Source organism: Peromyscus californicus, unplaced genomic scaffold (genome assembly GCF_007827085.1).
Source record: "Peromyscus californicus insignis strain IS unplaced genomic scaffold, ASM782708v3 Scaffold_15__1_contigs__length_86483966, whole genome shotgun sequence".
Taxonomy (NCBI): domain Eukaryota; kingdom Metazoa; phylum Chordata; class Mammalia; order Rodentia; family Cricetidae; genus Peromyscus; species Peromyscus californicus.
Window position 1 is genome coordinate 74621282 of NW_026294447.1, and position 21134 is coordinate 74642415.

The following is a 21134-nucleotide window of genomic DNA, read 5'->3' on the forward strand; positions in this document are numbered from 1 at the left end:
TGTACTCAGCCCTAACTTCCTGAAACCCACTTGTGCCCCACCCCCGAATAGTTGAAATGTCAAAAATACTTTCTACATTCAAAAAAGCTCCGTGAAAAAGAAAGACAGAAGAAAATTTATTTATCTTCCTTGTATTGCTGCCTGGAATTTTGAATGGTTAAACACTTGTACTTTAATATGTGGCTACTGGCAAAGCTAACAAGGCAAGTCAAACAAAGGGAAATCTCCATTTCTAGAATGTCAAAGAATCTAGGTAGGAAAGGAAAAGTTCTTATAACTAGAAATGCTGTGTTGGAAAGATGGCCCAGTTGTTAAAGTGCTTGCTGTCTACATGTGAAGATTGGAATTTGGATGTCTAGAACCCTTGTTAATGCTGGGTGGGCATGAAGGCCCACCTATTAACTCCAAAGTTGGAAAAGTCGAGATGGACTAGCCACCAGATTGGGATGCTATTGTTAAGTGAGGAGAGAGCCTGGCCCGATGAATAAAGTGGACAGTAATCAAGGAAGATGGCAAACATCAACTTCAAGCCTCCATGTGCATGTGCACTCACATACACATACATGTACACTACACACACGAGAAAATTTAAAAAGGAACACCAATAAACACAGGATATTCAAGTAAGAAAGGTAGAAGCCAGATGTTACAGGTCTGCTTCTGTGATCGCAGCTTTCAAGCTGTACAGCAGGAAGACTCAGGGTTTAAGGCCAGCCAACAAAGACCCTGTATCAAAAAAGGAAGACAAAAAAACAACCAAGCAGAGAATATAGAGATTATTTCTTTTTAATTCCAATTCTTCCAAGTATGTGTTGGGATCTTTCAAAATGTAATCCTTTAATTGTATCACTGTGCTTAGTGAAATAACTGTCTTTAAATGAAAATATCCTTGGCATTTTGAAACTTAACATATAAGGTTTCAAATATGACTCCCAAGCTCCTAACAAACCACAGCTCTAAAATGCCAACAAAATACAATCTCACTGAAGGAAAGGCTTACTCTCGTGAAAAGACACTAACAGCTCAAAGAGGCACCACCTGCGATTTCATAGGTATGTTAATCTTACACAAGATGCCAGCCAACAAGCGGCATCTGATAATTTAGACAGTTAAGGAAACTATAAGGGGTATAACTCTACTCACAACTGTACTTAATGGATTCAAACAGAATGTTAAAAGACACAGAAGGAACAAGAAACATCTTACCTCATATATGATTGGTCTGAACTAATCAGCTGATCCATCATAAAAGCTGAAATGTACAATGGCATCAACTGGTGCTTGAATCTGAATTCCCATAAGGTTGCTTCTCTGTGTGCCAGGCAACGCTCCATGGGCCCTATACATGCCATTTTATTTAATCCCTACAACGAATATGTGAAGTTTGGTACTATCATACACCATTCTGGGGGAATACAGAGTAGGGTCAGGAAAACTACTCCAAGTAACACGGATAGCAAGGAACAGAGGAAATACAAGCACAGATAACCTGGCTCTAGGATTCATACTTTTAATGACTACGGTGCTTCTCTAAAACAGAAGGTGGGAGGCAACGCCAAACGACAGCTACATATAATAAATACAAAGCTACACTACTAACCTCAGCGGCTCTACAAGAGCTACTACTGAAGGTATACACAGATTGAATTCATCCCACTAGTTCACACTTCTATGAAAAGAAATTGCTGAAACAATCCTCTTTTTTAAAAAAAAGTTTTAATCTTAACCTTAGCTTCTTGTGAATTCAGATCTCCTTGTGTGTAATTTGCTCAAGTGAGTTGGATGAACAAGAGCTGAGGAAAGCTACAATGAAGCTCTCATTCACAGGGTACCATGGAAAGCCTGTCTTCTGAACACTGCTGTCCCTCTGAGCCCCAAAGGTAAACAACAGGGAGGCCAAAGTCATGCCTATCTGACCATAGCCCTGGCACCCAGCCACAGCAACATAAGCCACCTGGAGTGGGAAGCTGCTCACACCCTCTGGAGGTTTATACTCCTGAGTGACAAAGAAGAATGGAATCTTCCAGTAGGTAGGAAGTAACACAAAAAGTTCATCTAGAAACCTACTCACAATCATTACAGACTCTGATTACCAACTCTATTTTTCCCCTTTAGCACCCTGTAATCTCCTTTTGATGAAAAAGATGGACAGGTAAGAAAAATAACCTCCAAGTTAACAAGTTAGACCAGAGTAAAAGGATACCATTACTGAACAGATGGAAGTTTGTGTTTAATGAGGATTTTAAACCAAATGAGATTCAGCCAGGTATTCAATTTGGTGGGCTCAGGTCTCATTTGTTAGAAAGACAGTACAAAGGTAGTAGCATGTACCTGAATGTTCTAAACATGACACAATTAGTCTGTGGAGAGTAATTTTTCAATGTCTTTTCATGACACAGGGTTCAACAAATCCAGTAATGACCTATCCAGCCTCCTACCACAATCCCCAAGTCTTTTTATAGTCACAGGTAATTACCCCATGGAGAGATTACATCACTTTTGTCAGTAGGGTTTGCAGCTGACAGGAAGATGCTTTGAGGATGTTTTGGGAACTACATCCTCATTTAGAAACACTTTGCTATGGCTCTCATTGTTCCTTTCCAAGAATAGAACTGCCTTGGCAAACCCTGTTCTAAACTCGAACCAAACAACCAAAAGCCATTGTGGATAAGAACACAACCTCAGGGGGAAACATGGTAACCCAGAGATGACTCCTGTATGATTTTTATCCACAAGGAAAGAACACAGACAGGGTCTTTATCCTATCATCAGAACAAGTCTCTGAAGGCTGGTCTGAGTCTTTTAATCAGGAAACTGAGAAATGGGTCCAACGACACCTACCATTCAGTACAGGTAGGCCGATGTCAGCAAAGTCATGAGCGGAGTCAGACTTAACACAAATCCCAGCCAGTTCCACCACATGCAATTATGTGTCCAAGCAAGCTACCCAGCACCCAACTCAGTTCATCTCTCACTCAATGTGGCACAGAAATGGTGTTCCTCATCTACGTTTCCTATCTGCTGCCCTACTGTCCCAGATCAGTGTACATTATCTACCTCCAGGTCCTTTGAGATTGGGAGGTAAGCCAAGGAGGCCTGCTGACACCTCTCTGGTACAGTAGTGCTTAGGGCCAAAGCCACATCTTATCACAGAGAACCTGGTTCTTAACAATTTCCATCTTCAACACAAACTAAGTTCTTTCCTTTCTTACTCTGCTATGTAGACATGCATGTGGCTGCTTTCCCCACTATCTTAAAACTGCATTTTGTGTGAACTGTGATGCTTAACATGGTCTTAGGCGTCATAGCAACATGGGGAGTAGGTGATCAGAAACAAAGATAATACTGAGTTTGTCAGTAAGTATTGTCAGGACAGGGAATACAAAGCAAAACTTAGATCTGTGCCAGCAGGCCAGCTCAATTGAGATCATCAAACTGTGCAAATGTGAGCTTTTGGGAAGACAAAAGGAATTCCTCAAGTAATCAACCCTTCCTCCCTGGTTAAATTTAACACCTGCTCCCAAATCACTTAATCAGGACAAACACTGACTCTGCATGTTCAGTTCCGTGTTTTCATGAGAGCAAAGGTGTTGTCTTCACAAAGTCTCCTGTGCAGTGACTCAATGGCAGGTCACTTAACAACTCTGTTGTTGTTTAGAAGTTACATCATGTTTTATATGTCATGTGCCCTCCAATCATTTTCATTAGTCTATACGACACACCAACCTGACATTTGTTTCTCTTTAGTAGCAGCATGGGGAGGTCAAGTGATTTGCTTAAGGTCATACTTCAGATTTCTTCAGATTAAGCAGACAGAGAGAGCTGGGAGAGACTGTCCCACAGCTGGGCCCTAGTTCCTCTCTGGTCCAAGAAAGGCAGTTTGAGTAGCATATATACAATTTTGTTTTTTGTTTTTTTTAAAAGGTTTATTTATTTATTATGTATACAGCATATGTAACTGCAGGCCAGAAGAGGGCACCAGATCTCATTACAGATGGTTGTGAGCCACCATGTGGTTGCTGGGAATTGAACTCAGGACCTCTGGAAGAACGGCCAGTGCTCTTAACCTCTGAGCCATCTCTCCAGCCCCCACAATTTTGTTTTTAATTCTGGTCTTCTCACAGCATGGTGTGACTGCAGAACAAGAGATGCTTCCTCTGCCATACCTGAAAAGGAGTCTCCAATAATCTTCTCTGCTTAAAGAAAAGAAAACAGAGGAAACTCTGGCCCTTGGTTAATGCTTCTCTAATATTTTTCCTAATATAATTCCAAATCCTGAGCTACAGATAAGAGGCTGGGTATGGTAACACACAGCTGTAATCCCAGCACTTGAGAAGCTGAAGATCACTAGTTCAAGGTCAGCCTGGCTACACAGTTGAGACTGCTTCAAAAAAGGAGGAGGAGGAGGAGGAGGAGGAGGAAGAGGAGGAGGAGGAAGGGAGAAAAGACAGAAGAAAGGGCAGGCAGGCAGAATGGCTATGGAATTGAAACCCCTCAAAATAATGAAAATGTACCCTAGAACTCTCAAGTGCCTCTTTACACATGATTCTTTTCTGTTTAACCTGAGACTATAGCCAAGACTGCACAAGATGTTTATAATCAAGAGACTAGGCTTGCCACCACTTTAGGAATTCTCATAGCCATGAATGTATGTGACATGTGAGCATGCCTATTATCCACTAGGGTACACTGGTAACAAGGCCATATATCTTACTAACATTCATTTTAAGATATCTCTGAGGGGTTGGGGATTTAGCTCAGTGGTAACCTAGCGCAAGGCCCTGGGTTAGGTCCCCAGCTGGGGGGGGGGGATATCTCTGAAATGGGTATTCAGGAGCAGCTACACAAACAAACAAACAAACAAAAACAGTAAGAAATCAAGAAGGTGGAGGTCTGGAGGAGATGGCTTAGTAAGTTAGGGTCACTTGCTATACAAGCTTAAGGACTGATGACCTAAGCTAGAATCCCTAGCATTCACATAGAAAAAGCCTATAAAATATGTGTCTATATTGTGGAGTGGAGACAAGGGGATCCCAAGAGTTCACTGGCTGGCCAGCTAGCCAAACAGAGCTCCTAGTTCAGTGAGAGGCGTCTCAAGTCAGTTAGGAGGAGGATGAAGGAGGAAGACACCAGATATCTTCTGGCCTCCACATGCATGAACTTACAAATTCACATGCATGTAACCACCCCCTGGCCCCACACACAAAACACACACACGAAGAGGAAGCAGAGGCTCTTCTTCTTGAAAGGAACTGCCTTTCTTTAGCTTCACTGTATCTGAGAGTCTTGGTTTTCTGGTGAGTATACTTGGCACACTGCTCATGGCAGGCATAGCCATGCAGGTGTGCTCTGGGTTTTCAGGCCAAAAGGGTGGGTATCACCCTCCCCTAGAAGTCACTTCATAGAGGGAAACATTGGCAGCAACTTGGCACACTGGATCTTAGTAATGGTGAAGGCCCTTCTCCCTGTCTGCACTCGGCTCCCAGATAATACACATTTTATGAGGAATAAAAATGACTTGAATGTTAGGGTTATAGGAGAGGAAGGAGTCTTTGCAACAGGGAGGGGAAAAATAGCTTCAACTTTTCCATTCTAATCTGGGTCCACATTATACACAGATAGTTTCCCCACATTGAAAAATAATAATCCCTTTATCTAGCCATTCTGAAACCTTGGGTGGAAAGTAGGGAAGGTGTTGAGTATGGGATGGGAAATGGAAGGAAGAAAGCATAGAACCAATAAAAAGAATGGTGGAGTGGGTGAGATGGCTTAATGAAACTAAAGGGGCTAAAGACTTCCGATACTCTGCTACCCACACTGCTGCTTAACATGCTAGGGCAGCTTCCAAGAGAAATCCTGGGAGGGGCAGGTTTCAGTAGTGTCCCAGGCACTAGTCCAGATTCTGTTCCTGGCCCGACCATTAGCTCTAAGACCTCAGGCAAATGTACCACCTCTGAAATCGGGCTGAGACTCTTACCCTTCCTTCTAGCTCTGACAGCTAGTTGTTCCATTCAAGCACATACCTACTGAGCACCATTTGTTCTAAGCTAACTGTGGGGAGTGGGGCAGGGGGATACAAAACTTCGGATAAAGAACCAAATCTTTGGTTTGTCTGTCTGATGCAGAGTCACACCCTGCAGCCCAGGCTGGCCTTGAACTCACGGACAGTCCTCTTACCTTGGTCTCCTAAATGCTGGGATTATAGGCAAAGAGCCAAACAATTCAGATTTGGTCTTTACTATATCCATTTAATTTTTATCATTATAGCATAAAAGTAGTCACAGAAAATATATTCAATAATGAACATACCATGTTCCACTCAAATCTTACTTATAAGCATTGAAATTTGAATTTCATATAATTTCTACATGTCACAAAATACTACTTTTCTGCTTCTTTTTCAACAAGTTAAAAATAGAGTTAGCATAGGACACACAAAGCAAGTAGCAAGCCAGGCATGGTGGACATACCTGTAATCACAGCACTAAGGAGTTAGAGGAAGGAGGACCTCAAGCTCAAGGCCAATCTGCATTACAGCATTATATCAAGTTTTTCAGACTAGCTCTGGCTAGATAGTTGGGGGGATTATCATGGGGGCCATAGCTTGCTAGCTTCCACTCTAGAGTTAAGAGCAGTAAGCAAGACAGCTATTCCACTATATTTCTGTACCTATTACTTCTAGAGGCCTGGTATAGTCAGACCTTATTTTCCTTTTTATACAAGCATGATCCCACACCATGGAGTCCTGATCATCAATGGTACTGGGGCTCCTCATGGCTAGGAAGGAAAGGTCTGACCCAGAATAAGGTGGAAGGAGGGGAAACAGAAAAGGAAGTATGTGCATGACAGGGAAGGCTATAATGGAACAACAGAATCAGTAACTATTTCTTTCAACAATTCAGAAGAATGTTAAAAGTAGGCAAACCTGCTCCATCATCAGTATATATGGGTAAAAGGGTAATAGAAATGGTAAGTAATGGAAGAGAAAGCACTGAGTTATGGGAAGTCCACAGTCACAAATAAGGTGCCTCATCACTGTTAAGGTCCTCTGTTGTGGGATGTGTGTACACTGTGTGAAGCTATATTGCTGTGATTGGTTTAATAAAGAGCTGAAAGGCCAATAGCTGGGCAGGAGGTATAGGCGGGACTTCTGGGGACAGAGAGGACTCTGGGAGGAAGAAGGGCACAGATGCAAGCCTGACATGGAGGAAGCAACATGAGTAGTATGAAGAGATGAGGTGATTAGCTATGTGATAGAATATAGATTAAAATAAACGAGTTAATTTAAGTTATAAGAGCTAGTGAGACAAGCCTAAGCTAAGGCTGAGCTTTCATAATTAATAAGAAATCTCTGTGTCACTATTTCTAAGCTGGCGGCCCAAAGAAAAATCCGACTACATTTGGCGCCCAACACACTGCATGTAAATCCACATAGGGCCTCAGAAAGTTGGAAGAAGAAAAAATGTTCCAAGTAGGCTCAGTGCTTGCAGCTCTTTTAATAGGGTTTATGAGTAGTGGGCAGCACACTACTTGGTGCACTACTCAGTGGTGGGAGATTAGGTAGAGCTGGGGCAGATAGATCAGCCCCAGGCTGGGGCTGAAGGCATGAGGTTCCGTTCTCACCATGTGCTAAATGGAGCTACGTCTAGCCACCACTTACCAGTTTAAGGTTTGGCTCACGTGGTCAAAGAATGCTGCAGGAGCTTAGTATAAAGCCAGGCCCAGACACAGAAAACCTCAAAAAACGTACAGTATGTTTAAAAGTGTGCTTAGATGCTAAAGAAAGAAAAGAAAATGGGTATAGACAGTCATAGAACAAATTGTTTAAAATAATAAAGCAAAGTCTTTAAAGAGAGAGTAAAGTAAAATAAAAAAAATAAATAAATAAAGCCACATAAAGATGGGAAATACACAGGGCATCTGGATCCCAAATGGTGCTTTGTTGACTTTAGGTTTTTTGAATGCTAATGAACAGAGAAGGACAGCTGCTGAGAGACCCTGGATTGTAGAAGGGACTGCTGAATTAAACCAGCCTAGATACTTTAGGGATGTCTTGGCTTCAAAACGGAAGTTGGACAATGTGTTGTGTTAGGGGAGAGGTTACGCTTTTGTTTCCATAAGAAACAAAAAGCTATGGATTCCTTCAAAGTTAATCGAGATCAGATTTGACTGGGGGAGACCTCCTGAGGATCTTGGCTACAGACATGAGGGAAAGAGCCAAGAAAGACTACAAGTCAGGTGATGTATAAACTGATCCCTCAACATGAGAACAGCTCTGAGACTGGATGAAACAGGATTGATCTTATTTGCTACAGAATTCTCATGACTTATTACTACATGCCATCCTGTCATATAGCATGGATAGAGGTTTGGTAATACAGTCCAAATGGACTTATAAAAGTTGACAGATGCCTTTTACCTGCTCAAACATAAAACAAACAAAAATCATCTTTAGTTCACTTGTACACACTTCCATACTTGTGTTAATATGGATATATATGTTACTTTTAAAAGTTTATATGTTTTCAGAAAAAAAGAACCAGACACCAATAAAGACAAGTAGTACAGGTGATCTAGCCTCTCAGAATGCCTCTGTTGCAGTTTCCTCAAAATTCTGTATCCAGAACAACTTCAATGTTGCTAGTTGAGATGGTTCAGCCTCACATACTACTCCAGTCAGGACTTCAGATAACCTCTATACTTTCCCATCACACTGAGACTAAACAACAACTAGCTCTCCCAGGACTTGACCATTATCCCAATTTTCTCAGAGTCCTCAAAAGATGCTGTTACCCCCAGACAACAGGAAGCAGTCTAGAGAACACGATGCTCACATTCTCAAGAGGTGGGGTGGGTGGTTTTTGGTCATTCAGTGGGTTATGAATGTTTTTCATCATTTAGAGGGTTGGTTACAAGTTGTTATTGGTAACAGTCAGAAAAAGAGCTGAACAAAGGAGATTAGATTCAGGGATCTCTTTCCCCTATAGTATAGAAATGATGGGATAAAAGGGTAGATTGTTGAGTCTACTTTTGAACAACCATTAGTCTCAAATATTTTACACTGATACGTATTTTTATATACTGATACAAATTTAAGGCTATTTTTGTTATCACACACACACACACACACACACACACACACACACACACACACACACTCTTCTACTTTTGTTTAAAGTATTGTACCCATGCAGCTCATTTAACAATGCAATGTAAATTTCTAGTCCTTGAAAGTTATTATTACAAACTATTTAGGATAATTAAGAAATACAGGCTAGTAGTCATCTAACAATCAAATCTGTGGCCATGTTAGGTATGTTTTCAAGGTCAAACAGAGATATATTTTAGACAGACGGATGGTCTTCAAACACTTCAGAGACCTACAGAATATGGCATTTAAGGTGTTTAATAACCTGAGGCTTTTCATGACAATAAGACACATCTGCTCCTGGCAGCAACAATTTACTTGAAAAAAGAATGATGGGCATTGAAGAACCTCTATATGGAGCTTGCTTTTATTGTGGCTAAGTTAGCCACTGGGCAAGAAATTGACCTTGCCTCAACTGCTAACAGTATGCTGTCCAAATTGGTCAAGCAGGACACAAAAGAAGGTAAATGCCAAACTTTGCCAAGACAAGGTAGGACAGGCCTTCAAAAATTTCCTACTTCACAAAAAAGTCTGTCAGATATTCTAGGCCTGTAGGACGTAAAGATAAATGCCCCAACGTTTCAGAAGAACACTGGATGACTGTCCAGGCAGCCAGATGTTGTTTCTTAGTTTTGGAAGTTGCTTGCTCTGTACTTTCTGTTTACTCAGGTAATAGTATATCCTTCTCAGGTCTTTGATGGGGTTACAGATTACACAGTTAAATAGTTACAGTTTTCCTTGTTACCAAATTCAGAAAAGAAACTCACAAAAAAGGTATAAAGTATATAAGGTTGAAAGACATAAAAGCTTAACTTATTTATCTAAGATAATATTTTAAGGCCTAAAAAGATAGTTTTGGGTTGGTAATACAAGTTAGGATAGAAAGTAAATTAAGTACAAAATTTTTGACTCACCAAGATAGAATAAATTGTTAGGATTCTGCCACTCCTCCAGCTGCATGACCACACATGCGCAGTTTAGTAGCCAAGTAAGGGGCCTTACGTCTTACATCATCCATGAGCAACGTGGTCACGCAATCTGCACATGCGTGGCGTAGCTCTGGAAGCCCACATGCGCATGTACAGGGAAATCCTTAAAAAGCTGGTCACAGACTCCTCCCTTCTCTTCTGCTCTCTCCACCTCCCCCACTCTCTCTCTCCCTGCACCTGTCTTTCACTGGCCTGGTCACTCTCTTTTGTCCCCCGCTTCTCCTAATAATGCTCTGATACTGGGTTTTGTTGTACCTCGTGACCTTTCTGCATGGTAATAAGCACTGCATTTAATTTAAAACCAACATAAATAATAAAATATTTTTTCTGAATTTGCCCAAATACAGACAGATTGGACATTGTAAATGTAATTCTTACCTGATAATTGTTCTTATTGCATATAGGTTTACTATGTTAGAATTAAAACCTTTCCTTTTTATTTAGACAAAAAGGGGGAAATGTTGTGGGGTATTTGTACACTGTGTCAAGATACATTGCTGTGATTGGTTTAATAAAGAGCTGAATAGTCAATAGCTAGGCAGGAGGTATAGGTGGAACTTCTGGGGACAGAGAGGACTCTGGGAGGAAGAAGGGTGGAGCCGTCAGAGAGACATGGAGGAAGCAGCATGAGCAGTATGAAGAGATGAGGTAACAAACCACATGGTAGAATGTAGATTAAAATAAATGGGTTAATTTAAGTTATAAGAGCTAGTGAGACAAGCCTAAGCTAAGGCCGAGCTTTCACGATTAATAAGTCTCTGTGACGTTATTGGCAGCTCAAAGAAAAATCCGACCATAGTTCCCTTCCAGATCAGCTTTGTGGTCCCTCTCCAGGGAACATGTCCAAGAAAACTGCCATCTAAGTCTTTCTAAAGAACTCTGGCAAAGATTCCATTACTGTTAAACATCAATGTTCATGTCAGGACTCACAGATACAGAGATAGTTCTGGCATATCATCCAATGGCCTGCTGAGTACACCCAAATACGTGTTTTCTGGAAAGGATGCCAGGTCTGGATACCACACAAAGTGAAGTAATAAGGGACTTTAGAGTACTGTCAAAGACAACCAGGATCAACAAATTCAAAATGGCTCACTCCTGAATTTTCAGCCTCTCTTAGGAACATTTCAGCTTATCATTCTCAATCAAAAAGCTCTTAGTCTATTACAAACAGTGCTGCTATGATCTTTGTGGTATGACTGAGCATTCCTTGGGTATATGCCCAAGAGTGGTATGGCTGGGTTTTGAGGAAGATCGATTCCTAATTTTCTGAGAAACTGCCATACTGATTTCCACAGTGGCTGTACAAGCTTGCATTCCCACCAACAGTGGAGGAGTGTTCCCTTTGCTCCGCATCCTCTTGAGCATAGACTGTCATTAGTGTTTTTGATCATAGCCATTCTGACAGGTGTAAGGTGGTATCTCAGAGTCGTTTTGATTTGCATTTCCCTGATGATTAAGGATGTTGAGAATTTCTTTAAATGTCTTTCAGCCATTTGAGATTCTCCTTTTGAGAATTCTCTGTTTGGCTCTTTAGTCCATTTTTTTAATTGGAGTGTTCAGTATTTTGATGTCTAGTTTAATCTAGATGCCCGTCAACTGAAGAATGGATTAAGAAAATGTGGTACATATATACAACCGAGTACTACTCAGCAGAGAAAAACAATGACAGCATAAAATTTGCAGGCAAATGGATGGAACTAGAAAATATCACCCTGAGTGAGGTAACCCAAACCCAGAAAGACAAACATGGTATGTACTCACTCATAAGTGGATACTAGATATAAAGCAAAGAACAATTAGACTGCAACCCACAGATCCAGGGAGGCTACATAGCAGGGGGGACCCTAGGATGACTGTGGCTTATAATAAGTTTTGGTTTTACTCAATTACTGGGCAAGCCTCAATGAGACATTTCACTATTAGGATAAGAATTTGTACTGTATCAAGCTGATAATACAAAAATAAAAAATAAATAAATAAAAGGGGGAAAAAAAGCTCTTAGTCATCAAAGTACAGACTGAGGAGCCAGAAGTAACCTTTGTTTAGCACATAAAGAAACTGAACTATGGGACAGTTAGGTGGCTTTGTCCAAAATTCAATGTTAGTGGTCGTTACCAGGCCCTATTTTCACAAAGATACAGAATCTCAACTATGTACCTGGTCTGAGAAGAGGCACAGAAAAACAAGAAAACAAAAACAAATAAAGAGTGAGCATCCTTAAGTGTTTACTATGCAATATATTAATACCTTTACAATCTTCAGTGAGGTAGGTACTGTTACTAACCCCCTCTGCAGCTGCGGAAGCTAGAAGCTCACAGTAACAGAGTGATTTGCTCAGGATCATAGGTGGTAGTAGGAATGGGCTCTGAACACAGGCAATCTAATCCCAGTCTTTTCCCTTCCCTGTATATCATATGTCCTGGATCCTATACCTCTCTCTTGCCTGAAGATGTCAACAGCTAGAAGAAAGGGAGATAATGTAATCACCAGCAGGTTCCCCTACCTCTTTCTATTAGCTCATTAGGCTCCAAAACACTAGCTCCCTCCCGTACCAGACTAAAAAAGAAAAAAGTTCTTCCCAAACTGCCCGACAAAAGGCAAGTCCCCTACCTCAGGCTCCAGAAGAAACACTGGTATACAGTCTTCTCCCCCACACAGAGAAGGCAGGTCTGGACTTACCAGAGGTTAATCCATCTCCAAACAGAGTGCTAAGGATCACCAGCTGAAGGAACACTCCATGCCGCACGGAGGTCACGACAAACGCTGAGCTGCTCTTTGGTGCTATCCTGCCATGGCACATCTTTTATCCGTCCAATGTTTTTTATTTATTTATTTATTTATTTAAAAAAAAAAAAAAAGACTTTAAAATCCAGAAGTAAGAATCCTAAAGCCAGCCAGGAACAGCTTCACCTGTAACAAACAAACAGACAAAAAGACTTAAGTAAAGGGAAAATTTCAGCCATAAGTTGGTTAGAAACAAGCACTCTGCAAGGAAGCCGCAATCCCACACTAAGTTGGAAGAATTCTAGCAACTGAATTCTTACTGCCAAGAGAAGAGAGAAGCACAGAAGTGGGTTTTCAGCTCCTCCTGGAGAGCTGCCAAAGCTTGTTGCCAGCTGTTGTCAAAATCTGGTCCAGGAGCCAGACCCTTGCAAAAAGGATCAGGACTCACCTGGACGTCACCTGCATGGCTAGCCAGGTCAGTGCTGCTTTCAGAGACTTCTTCCTGCTCTGCCAGGACCACTGACTTATGGGCTCCAGCAGAAAGCAGCTGCTGACACGGAACTGCTACGCCTATGTCACTTGGCCTCAAAGCAACTTCAGCTAACCAAAAGGAAAAACAGAGTGAGCACATGTCTTAAAGGAATAACCACACCGCCTAGAGAAGGAATGCAGCAGCAGCAGCCAAGGTCACAGAGGCCTAACCTGTCAGAGACTAAGGAGTCCTGAGGATCTGACTCAACAGCCATGAATCTCAAAACTATTCAAGGCTCAACCCATACACCTGTGACAAGACACCTGTGACCAGAGGGGTGACATTCTATTGACTATGCTTGACAATGATGGGGATGTGAAAGATAGGCTGTAGTTGCTAATTGGCCCCACCATCCACTCTGGTTGAGGCTGGCTTCTGAATAGTGGAAAGTATTATTTAGAAAAAAAAGAGAGAGAGAGAGAGAGAGAGAGAGAGAGAGAGAGAGAGAGAGAGAGAGAGAAAAGGAGAAAAGAAAAGAGGGAGGGAGGGAGTCAGGGAGGGAAGAATGAATCAAGTCACGTGTGGTGGCACACACCTTTAACCCCAGCATTCTAGAGGAAAAGGCAGGGAGATCTTTGTAAGTTCAAGACCAACCTAAGGCTCTTTTCCCTTGAGCCTTTAAAGCTATAGACAGAATGGTTCATGGAGAAGTCTGTATGTCTGTGCACACGTGGAGTGTGTTCACATTTATATGGCTGTAAGTGAGAGTTAGGATGCCCAGCTATGTCGAATATTTGCTCCTCATGGCTCTTAGCCCCAGTTTCCTCTGTGAAATAGCTCTGATGTAAGTTTTAGACTCAAAGTGCCCAGCCCTATTGAAGTCCTCAACTGTCACCGCTGTTATAGTCACCAATAAGACCTGAGCAGGGGGATCTTTAAGCTGCTTTTCTTGCAGATGCAAAAAAAAAAAAAAGGGGAGGGGGGAATGTTCAAAGTCAAAGATGTTAAAGGATATGCCCAGGGCCCTAACTGGCTAATGACAGATCAACAATGAACCTATGGTGCATCCACACTAGATAACCCTATGAGGCATTCTTTAGTCATCTCTTCAAAGCAACAACTGGGAACCATCAAGAATGCCAACTGCATGTGCCACACCACAGCACGTGCACAGTACATATTTAAGTGTTGAGTAGAGACATGTAAGGTAGTGCCTTAGGTGTTCTGCACATGAGTATCAGGAGTCAAACAATACTACCCAGAGGAGCTAATGCTCAGCTGAGTCCTAAATGATGTGTAAGATATGGGGGTGGGGTGGGGGGCAGAGTTACCATATACAGGTGAATCAGAGTACTCCTGGTAGAGGTTCAGAGGAAGGTTAAGACAAGGAGCTGACAATCTACTCTGAAAAGCAGGTAATACTGACAAGGACATTAAGTAGGGAAGTTACAAGAGCAAATTCCTTTTTGTAATTTTATTATTTTAAAATTATGTATACATGTGTATATCTATGTATAGATACGTGCATGTTGAGTGCAGAGGTCCGAGGAGGTCAGAAGATGGTGTTAAATCCTCTGGAATTGGAGTTACACACACTTGTGAGCTGCCTAATATGGCAGTTTCTGACCTCTGGAAGAAGTATCGGTAGCATGTGCACTCTTAACCCCTAAGCCATCTCTCTAGCCTCAATTTTATTTTGGAAGGGATTTTAAAGAATTGGTGGAGACAGAATATATATATATATTTGGTTTTTCAAGACAGGGTTTCTGTGTAGCCTTGGCTGTCCCGGAACTTGATTTGTAGACCAGGCTGTCCCTGAACTCACAGAGCTCTCTCTACCTGCTTCTGCCTCCCAAGTGCTGGGATTAGAGGTGTGCGCCACCACCACCCAGCTGACAGAAGATAGTCTTAACCTTTTATATTTTATATATAATGCCTTTGGAAGGCAACTTAATGATGTAAGGTCCAAAATAGTATATATTCTCTGACCTATTGATTCTAATTCTAGATCTGTCCTCAGAAATCACACGTGTGCAATAACATATACATGTGTAGGGTACTCGGAGCATTGTTTAGAAAGGGAAAAGACTGGAGCAACTGAAAGTTAAAAAGGAGGTTGGTTAAATTAGTTAGAGTATACTCAATAATATTGTTCAGTTGCTTAAAAACAGGGCATTCCAATCCTTGTTAATATGAAAGGTTTCTAAAATTAATGTGTGAAAAAAATTTGAATGCACATTTGTATTTTTTTTAATTATTAATTTATTTTAGCTTTTTTTTTTGTTTTTTTGTTTTTCGAGACAGGGTTTCTCTGTGTAGCTTTGCGCCTTTCCTGGAACTCGCTTTGGAGACCAGGCTGGCCTCGAACTCACAGAGATCCGCCTGGCTCTGCCTCCTGAGTGCTGGGATTAAAGGCGTGCGCCACCACCGCCCGGCTATTTTAGCTTTTTAAGATACAGTCTTTGTAGCCCAGATTGATGCTGATCTTGGTAGGTAGCCCAGGCTGGCTTCTAACTCTCCATCCTGCTGCCTTAGCCCCCCGAAATGCTAAGATTACACAAGTGTATACCATTATACACAGCCCAAGCTTGGGTTTTTAAGGGATGTATGTTATCCACTAAAAAAACCCTCAGGAATAATGCGTAAGAAACAATGCCTTGCTGGGTGGTATACACCTTTAATCTCAGCACTTGGGAGGCAGAGACAGGTGATCTCTGAGTTTGAGGCCAGCCTGGTTTACAGAGCAAGTTCCAGGATAGCAAGTGCTATGCAAAACAAAACAAAAACAAACAAACAAACAAAAGAAACACTGCCTTTAGGAAGGAGAACTGAGTGGTTAAAAATCAGGAAGCAAAAACTAAAATAAAAAATTCTTACTATATATATGCTTACTATATGTTTTCTCTCAATTTTCTTAAGCCCTGTACTTTGTACCCATATTAATTGTTCAAAGAGATAAAATACAAATCAACTTACTATAGCAAGACTTTCCTGTCTAGGGGCATCTCCAGGAAGAGTCCTTTCCTGACACTTCCTATCATGCCTATCCCCAGAACTAGCTCCTTGGAACCCTTTACTACTTCAACTTGAACAGGCTAGTACAACTATTTGTTTATCTGCCTCACCTTAGTGAACTGAGAGTTCCTTGAAGGCAGAGACTGTAAATCACTCATTTAGGAATCTTTCAGAGCTAGCAAAGACCCCAGCACTTGACAGGAGACTGCAAATGTTTGCCAAACTCTTGACTACTGTGGGAAGAAACAAAGAGTGGGGAAGTGGAGGAGTACAAGTTCCTGTTTTGTTCTGTTTCACCCACTGCTGGCTTCTCTCGAACTGCTGAAGCAGCTACCTGAACCAAGGACCAACGAAACCAAATACATGGTCAACTATAGAATGCAGAGAATGGTGGAAGAGTGAATTTTACAAAAACGGGGCGGGGGAGACATAAATGGAGTGCTATCAAGGGAGTATTTATGTAAAGGATGGTCAAGGTTACTGCTTCAGAAGTAAAACAGGAAAAGTCAACTTCCAAGACCCCAGAGTACCACCAGCTATAAGAAAACCCAGCTACTGTGGAGAAAGGGTCATATAGTAAATCAAATCTATATAAGGAATTATCTGCTTTAAACAGAAGTTTAAAAAGTCTTTAGTTGGGTATGGCTCTATACACCTATAATCTCAGAACTCAAGAGACTGAGACAGAACTGCTATAACTCCAAGGCCAGCCTGGGCTACAAATGAGACTGTTTCAAACATCACCAAATTGGAAGAGGAGGCATCACTTTCTTTAGTAGTGTAGCTACTAAAAAGTCATCCACACTCCTGTAAATAACTTCCGACCCATGGCCATGCAGGCAATCCTAAACTCAGTGGGTCAGGCATATGCATGTATATGTATACACACACACACACACACACACACACACACACACACACACACACACACACACACACACACACGGGTAGGGAGAGGAAGGAGAACATTTTAGCCCACACTTGCAGGTACAGTTATCACTAAGGGATGTCAAGCAGGGATTTACACAAGAAGGAACCTGGAGACTAGAGCAGATGCAGAGGCCATGGAGGAATGCTGCTTATTGGTTTGCTTCTTATGGCTTGCTCAGACTGTTTCTTATAGGGCCCAGGGGTGGCACCACCCAAGTGAGCTGGTCATCCACATCAATTATTAATCAAGAAAATGCACCACAGGCTTGCTCACAGACCAGTCTGGTGGGAGCATTTTCCTAAGGTTCCCTCTCCCCAAATGCCTCTATTTTGTGTCGGGTTGACATAAAACTAGCCAGCACAGTATCATTATCCCTAGAGAAATACTAGGACTTAAAATGTTCAAAAAGGGGGGAAGATCCATTGCACATCAGTATTCTTTTGGTAGGTTACTGACCATGTGATTAATTAATCTGTTTATTTTTGAGATAGGCCTTCCCTGTGTAGCTCACAATGTCTTTGAATTTACAGCCATCTTCCTGCCTTGGCCCACTGAGAGCTAGAATTTGGAATTACAGGCATGCACCATGGTACCACCTGTCTACATCCTCCACTTTCTAAAATATTTATTTTTATTACTTTTAATTATATATACTTGTGTGTCTGTAGGAAGTATATGCAGGTGCACGCAGGTCCCACAGAGGCCAGAAGCTTCAGATCCCTTGTAGTTAAGAGTTTTAGGCCGGGCGGTGGTGGTGCACGCCTTTAATCCCAGCACTCGGGAGGCAGAGGCAGGCGGATCTTTGTGAGTTCGAGGCCAGTCTGGTCTACAGAGCGAGATCCAGGAACGGCGCAAAGCTACACAGAGAAACCCTGTCTCGGAAAAAAAAAAAAAAAAAAAAAAAAGAGTTTTAGATAGTTGTAAGCTACCTGATGTGGATGCTAGGAATTGAACTGGTTCCCCTGGAAGACAGTATGGGCTCTTAACCACTGAATCATCTCCAGCCTTCTATCCTCTATTTAAAAGACAAAAACAAAACATACAATATGATTGAAAAGATATAACTAGAACAAAGCCTCAGCTTTCAAAGCTAGCACTCACCCACCCTCACAGGAATGTAATAACTGAAGTTACAGGTGGGCAGAGTTGAAGGACCTGAGCCTGCTTCTAATTCTTACTTCTGCCCCAGGCAGCAAGGCTTTCTGGCTTCTATTTCCATTTCTAGGAATGATTCTCAGGTCTCCTCTCAGCCACAGAATTCTTCCCCATTGTTTCTACATTTCTCTTTGTGTAATTCAGGTCTTCCTCAAGTAGTGCTTTCCTTTCAAAATATAGGGTAGGAGAAAACATGGAAAACCTGCATTCATTATTCTGGTTTCCTTTCTTGGGAACCCAGCTGCTGTCACCATAAGAAGCCCAATGAGCTATAGACGGCTAGCCCCACAAGAACACAGTGCTAGCCCTTCACATCTGTGAACTAACAACAATAAAACCTAGGGGACTGCATCCTGCAGAATGTGATGAGCACTCATTTCTGCCACTAAGCTTCCATAGTGCCCCTAAGCTATGATTCTAACTTTGGGGGAGTCACTTATCTCATCTTTGCCTCTTTCCTCCTTTATAAAGTGGGAGAGGAGTATTGTTTGCTTTGACTATCTCACTAGGCTCTGATAAAGCTTAGCCAGTCCAAAAAAGAAAAATGAGGAAAAAAAAATCTGTAAACTAGACCTAGGGCTTCTGTGCAGTTTTAGCCAGAATCTGCAACTGGAGCCCAAAGTTCATATGGCTTACTTGCTTGTTGTTATCATAAATGCTTCCAGGTTAGTGACACAGCCTGCTAAAAAGGTTAAAGGTGCCCTAAAGTCACCTTCAAATCTAGCTCAATACTTGAGAAAGCAGCAGCGGGTGGGGCAACCAGGAAACAGCATGCACCTGTTCTCTAGGCAGCCAGGCACACATCATCTTTGTCCATTTGTCCGGGTGCCTTGGAGAACACAACACCCCTGTGGAGAATGCCAGTTTTGCAGGTGTGTGTGTGGTTATGTCACATTGAGCTCTCCTCTCTGGAGTCAAAGGGCCCAACTCAGCAGGCCTTGACTTCCACATACTGGAAGGCTAGTCAGCTTCAGTTCACAGATAATTTTTAGAACAAATTATTCGATAAACCATGGATCATTTATCCATTAATCAGGAAAGGGAACTGAGAAGAGAAAACAAATTTGAAAGCTTTTCTCGTCTCAGACTAACATAAAAAGGAATGGAGAGAGTGTAAGAGAGTCTAGAACAAGATAGCGTATTTCTTTGACCAACCATTTACACCAACCCTCTCCTGCCTCATGAGAAAGAACAAAGACCAGTTCCTGAAGTATGATCAGAATGTAAGCAGCACATTACATTAAAGAATGTCATGATAAGAAGTCCAAAGTTCCCAGAGGAGAATAATCAGAAAGTGACTCCCCTTCCTTACCTCTCACCTTCTTAGAAGTGACTGCATAACATTCCCCCTTTCACTCCCATTCACCTGCAAACCATCGGGACCTCCTACCACACCCGACAGGAAATACAAAGGTTTTTGGATGCCTTCTATTTCTTCTTCCTCCTGTGAATCTTTCTAGTCACAAACCTATTTCCATTGAACCACTAACACTTCAGTGCTTCAACTGCCACAATTTCTTCTACTGGGGTTTGAGGAACATATGGCAGAAAATTACCTTATCCATTTCAAGGCAGATATGGTGGGGTGGCAATGGAGAGGGGGCTCGTCAAGGTAACCCAGGTTGGCCTTGAACTTGTAATGCTCCTGCATCAGCCTCTCAATTGCTGGGATTATAGCGATGCTCCACTATTCCGAGCTAAAAACTAACTTTATTGAAATTTAATCTACTCTTATAAAAATTACTCTCAGCTTTCCTCTTAAGCCACCTAAAAGTTACTAGAACACATCAGAGATTTTCTTGAATTGCTTTGATATTTTTTTATACCCCTGTGCTGCTCCAGAAGAATTGCTGTTGATACACTCAGGGCATCACACTTTCTCCCAAGATCCAGGCAAGCAGGAACACCAGTAGATACACTACCATATCCTCCTTCAGTCCTCTCTTTCAATCTCCAACCTTTCTTCTAGGACCTAGCAGCAGTTGGACTACAGCAGGGACCTGACACAGGAGACAGCTAGGTCTAGCTTCAGCATCAGGCAGTGGTTCTGACCTTAAGCAAGTCACCCAGTCTTCCCAGTGCATAGGGATGGACCTGGATGGTTCCCAAGGCCCTTTTAGGTCTAAGGAATTCAAAGTCCTCTAGAAGACACCCAAAAGTATTTCCTCCAAAAAAGTAAACCAACAAAAGTTCTAGCTAAAAGGAAGAAATGTTCAATCTGTCCTAGTAGATCTTTCCCCCTTCACCTTCCAAGACCAAACTGAAGTATCTACTGCCCTCTGCAATGCAGTAAACGCAGGAGAGTCTACTTTCCCATTGAGAGCTTAATCAATCCACCAGCACATCTGTACCCACCATCTAGAACACAGTGTTCCTGATGTGCTTTCCAAAGATAACAAACATCTAACAGAGAGAGAGAAAAAAAAACAAAACAAAATACAAAACTAAAAAGCCAACCTCCCCAAGTCTGGACACACAAGGAGCACTGCAGCACTGCAGGAGCCTAGGGAGGGGAGGGAAAATGCAGGAGGAAGGAGAAGGGGAAAGCAAAGCAACACGGACTCTGACAGGAAACAAGGAGAGCAGGGAACTCCGCCTTCTAAGTTTCTAATCTGTAGTCGGGAAGCCAATTTTTTCAGGGCAGAGCTTTACCATGGTCTGATAGGCTGACCTGTGACAAAAACGTCACTTCCTGTG

The 21134-nt window shown here is 42.0% G+C and overlaps 1 protein-coding gene across 2 annotated transcripts in view; it reads right to left on the minus strand.

Moving 5' to 3' along the window:
• Susd6 (sushi domain containing 6) overlaps window positions 1–21134 on the minus strand; it is a 108906-nt gene that overhangs the window by 47055 nt on the left and 40717 nt on the right. For both annotated transcript variants that reach the window (XM_052739435.1, XM_052739434.1), the window contains one exon: window positions 12820–13050. In XM_052739435.1, the coding sequence (XP_052595395.1) occupies window positions 12820–12940 (121 nt within the window). In that variant the 5' untranslated portion in view covers window positions 12941–13050. The remainder of the gene's footprint in view (window positions 1–12819; window positions 13051–21134) is intronic.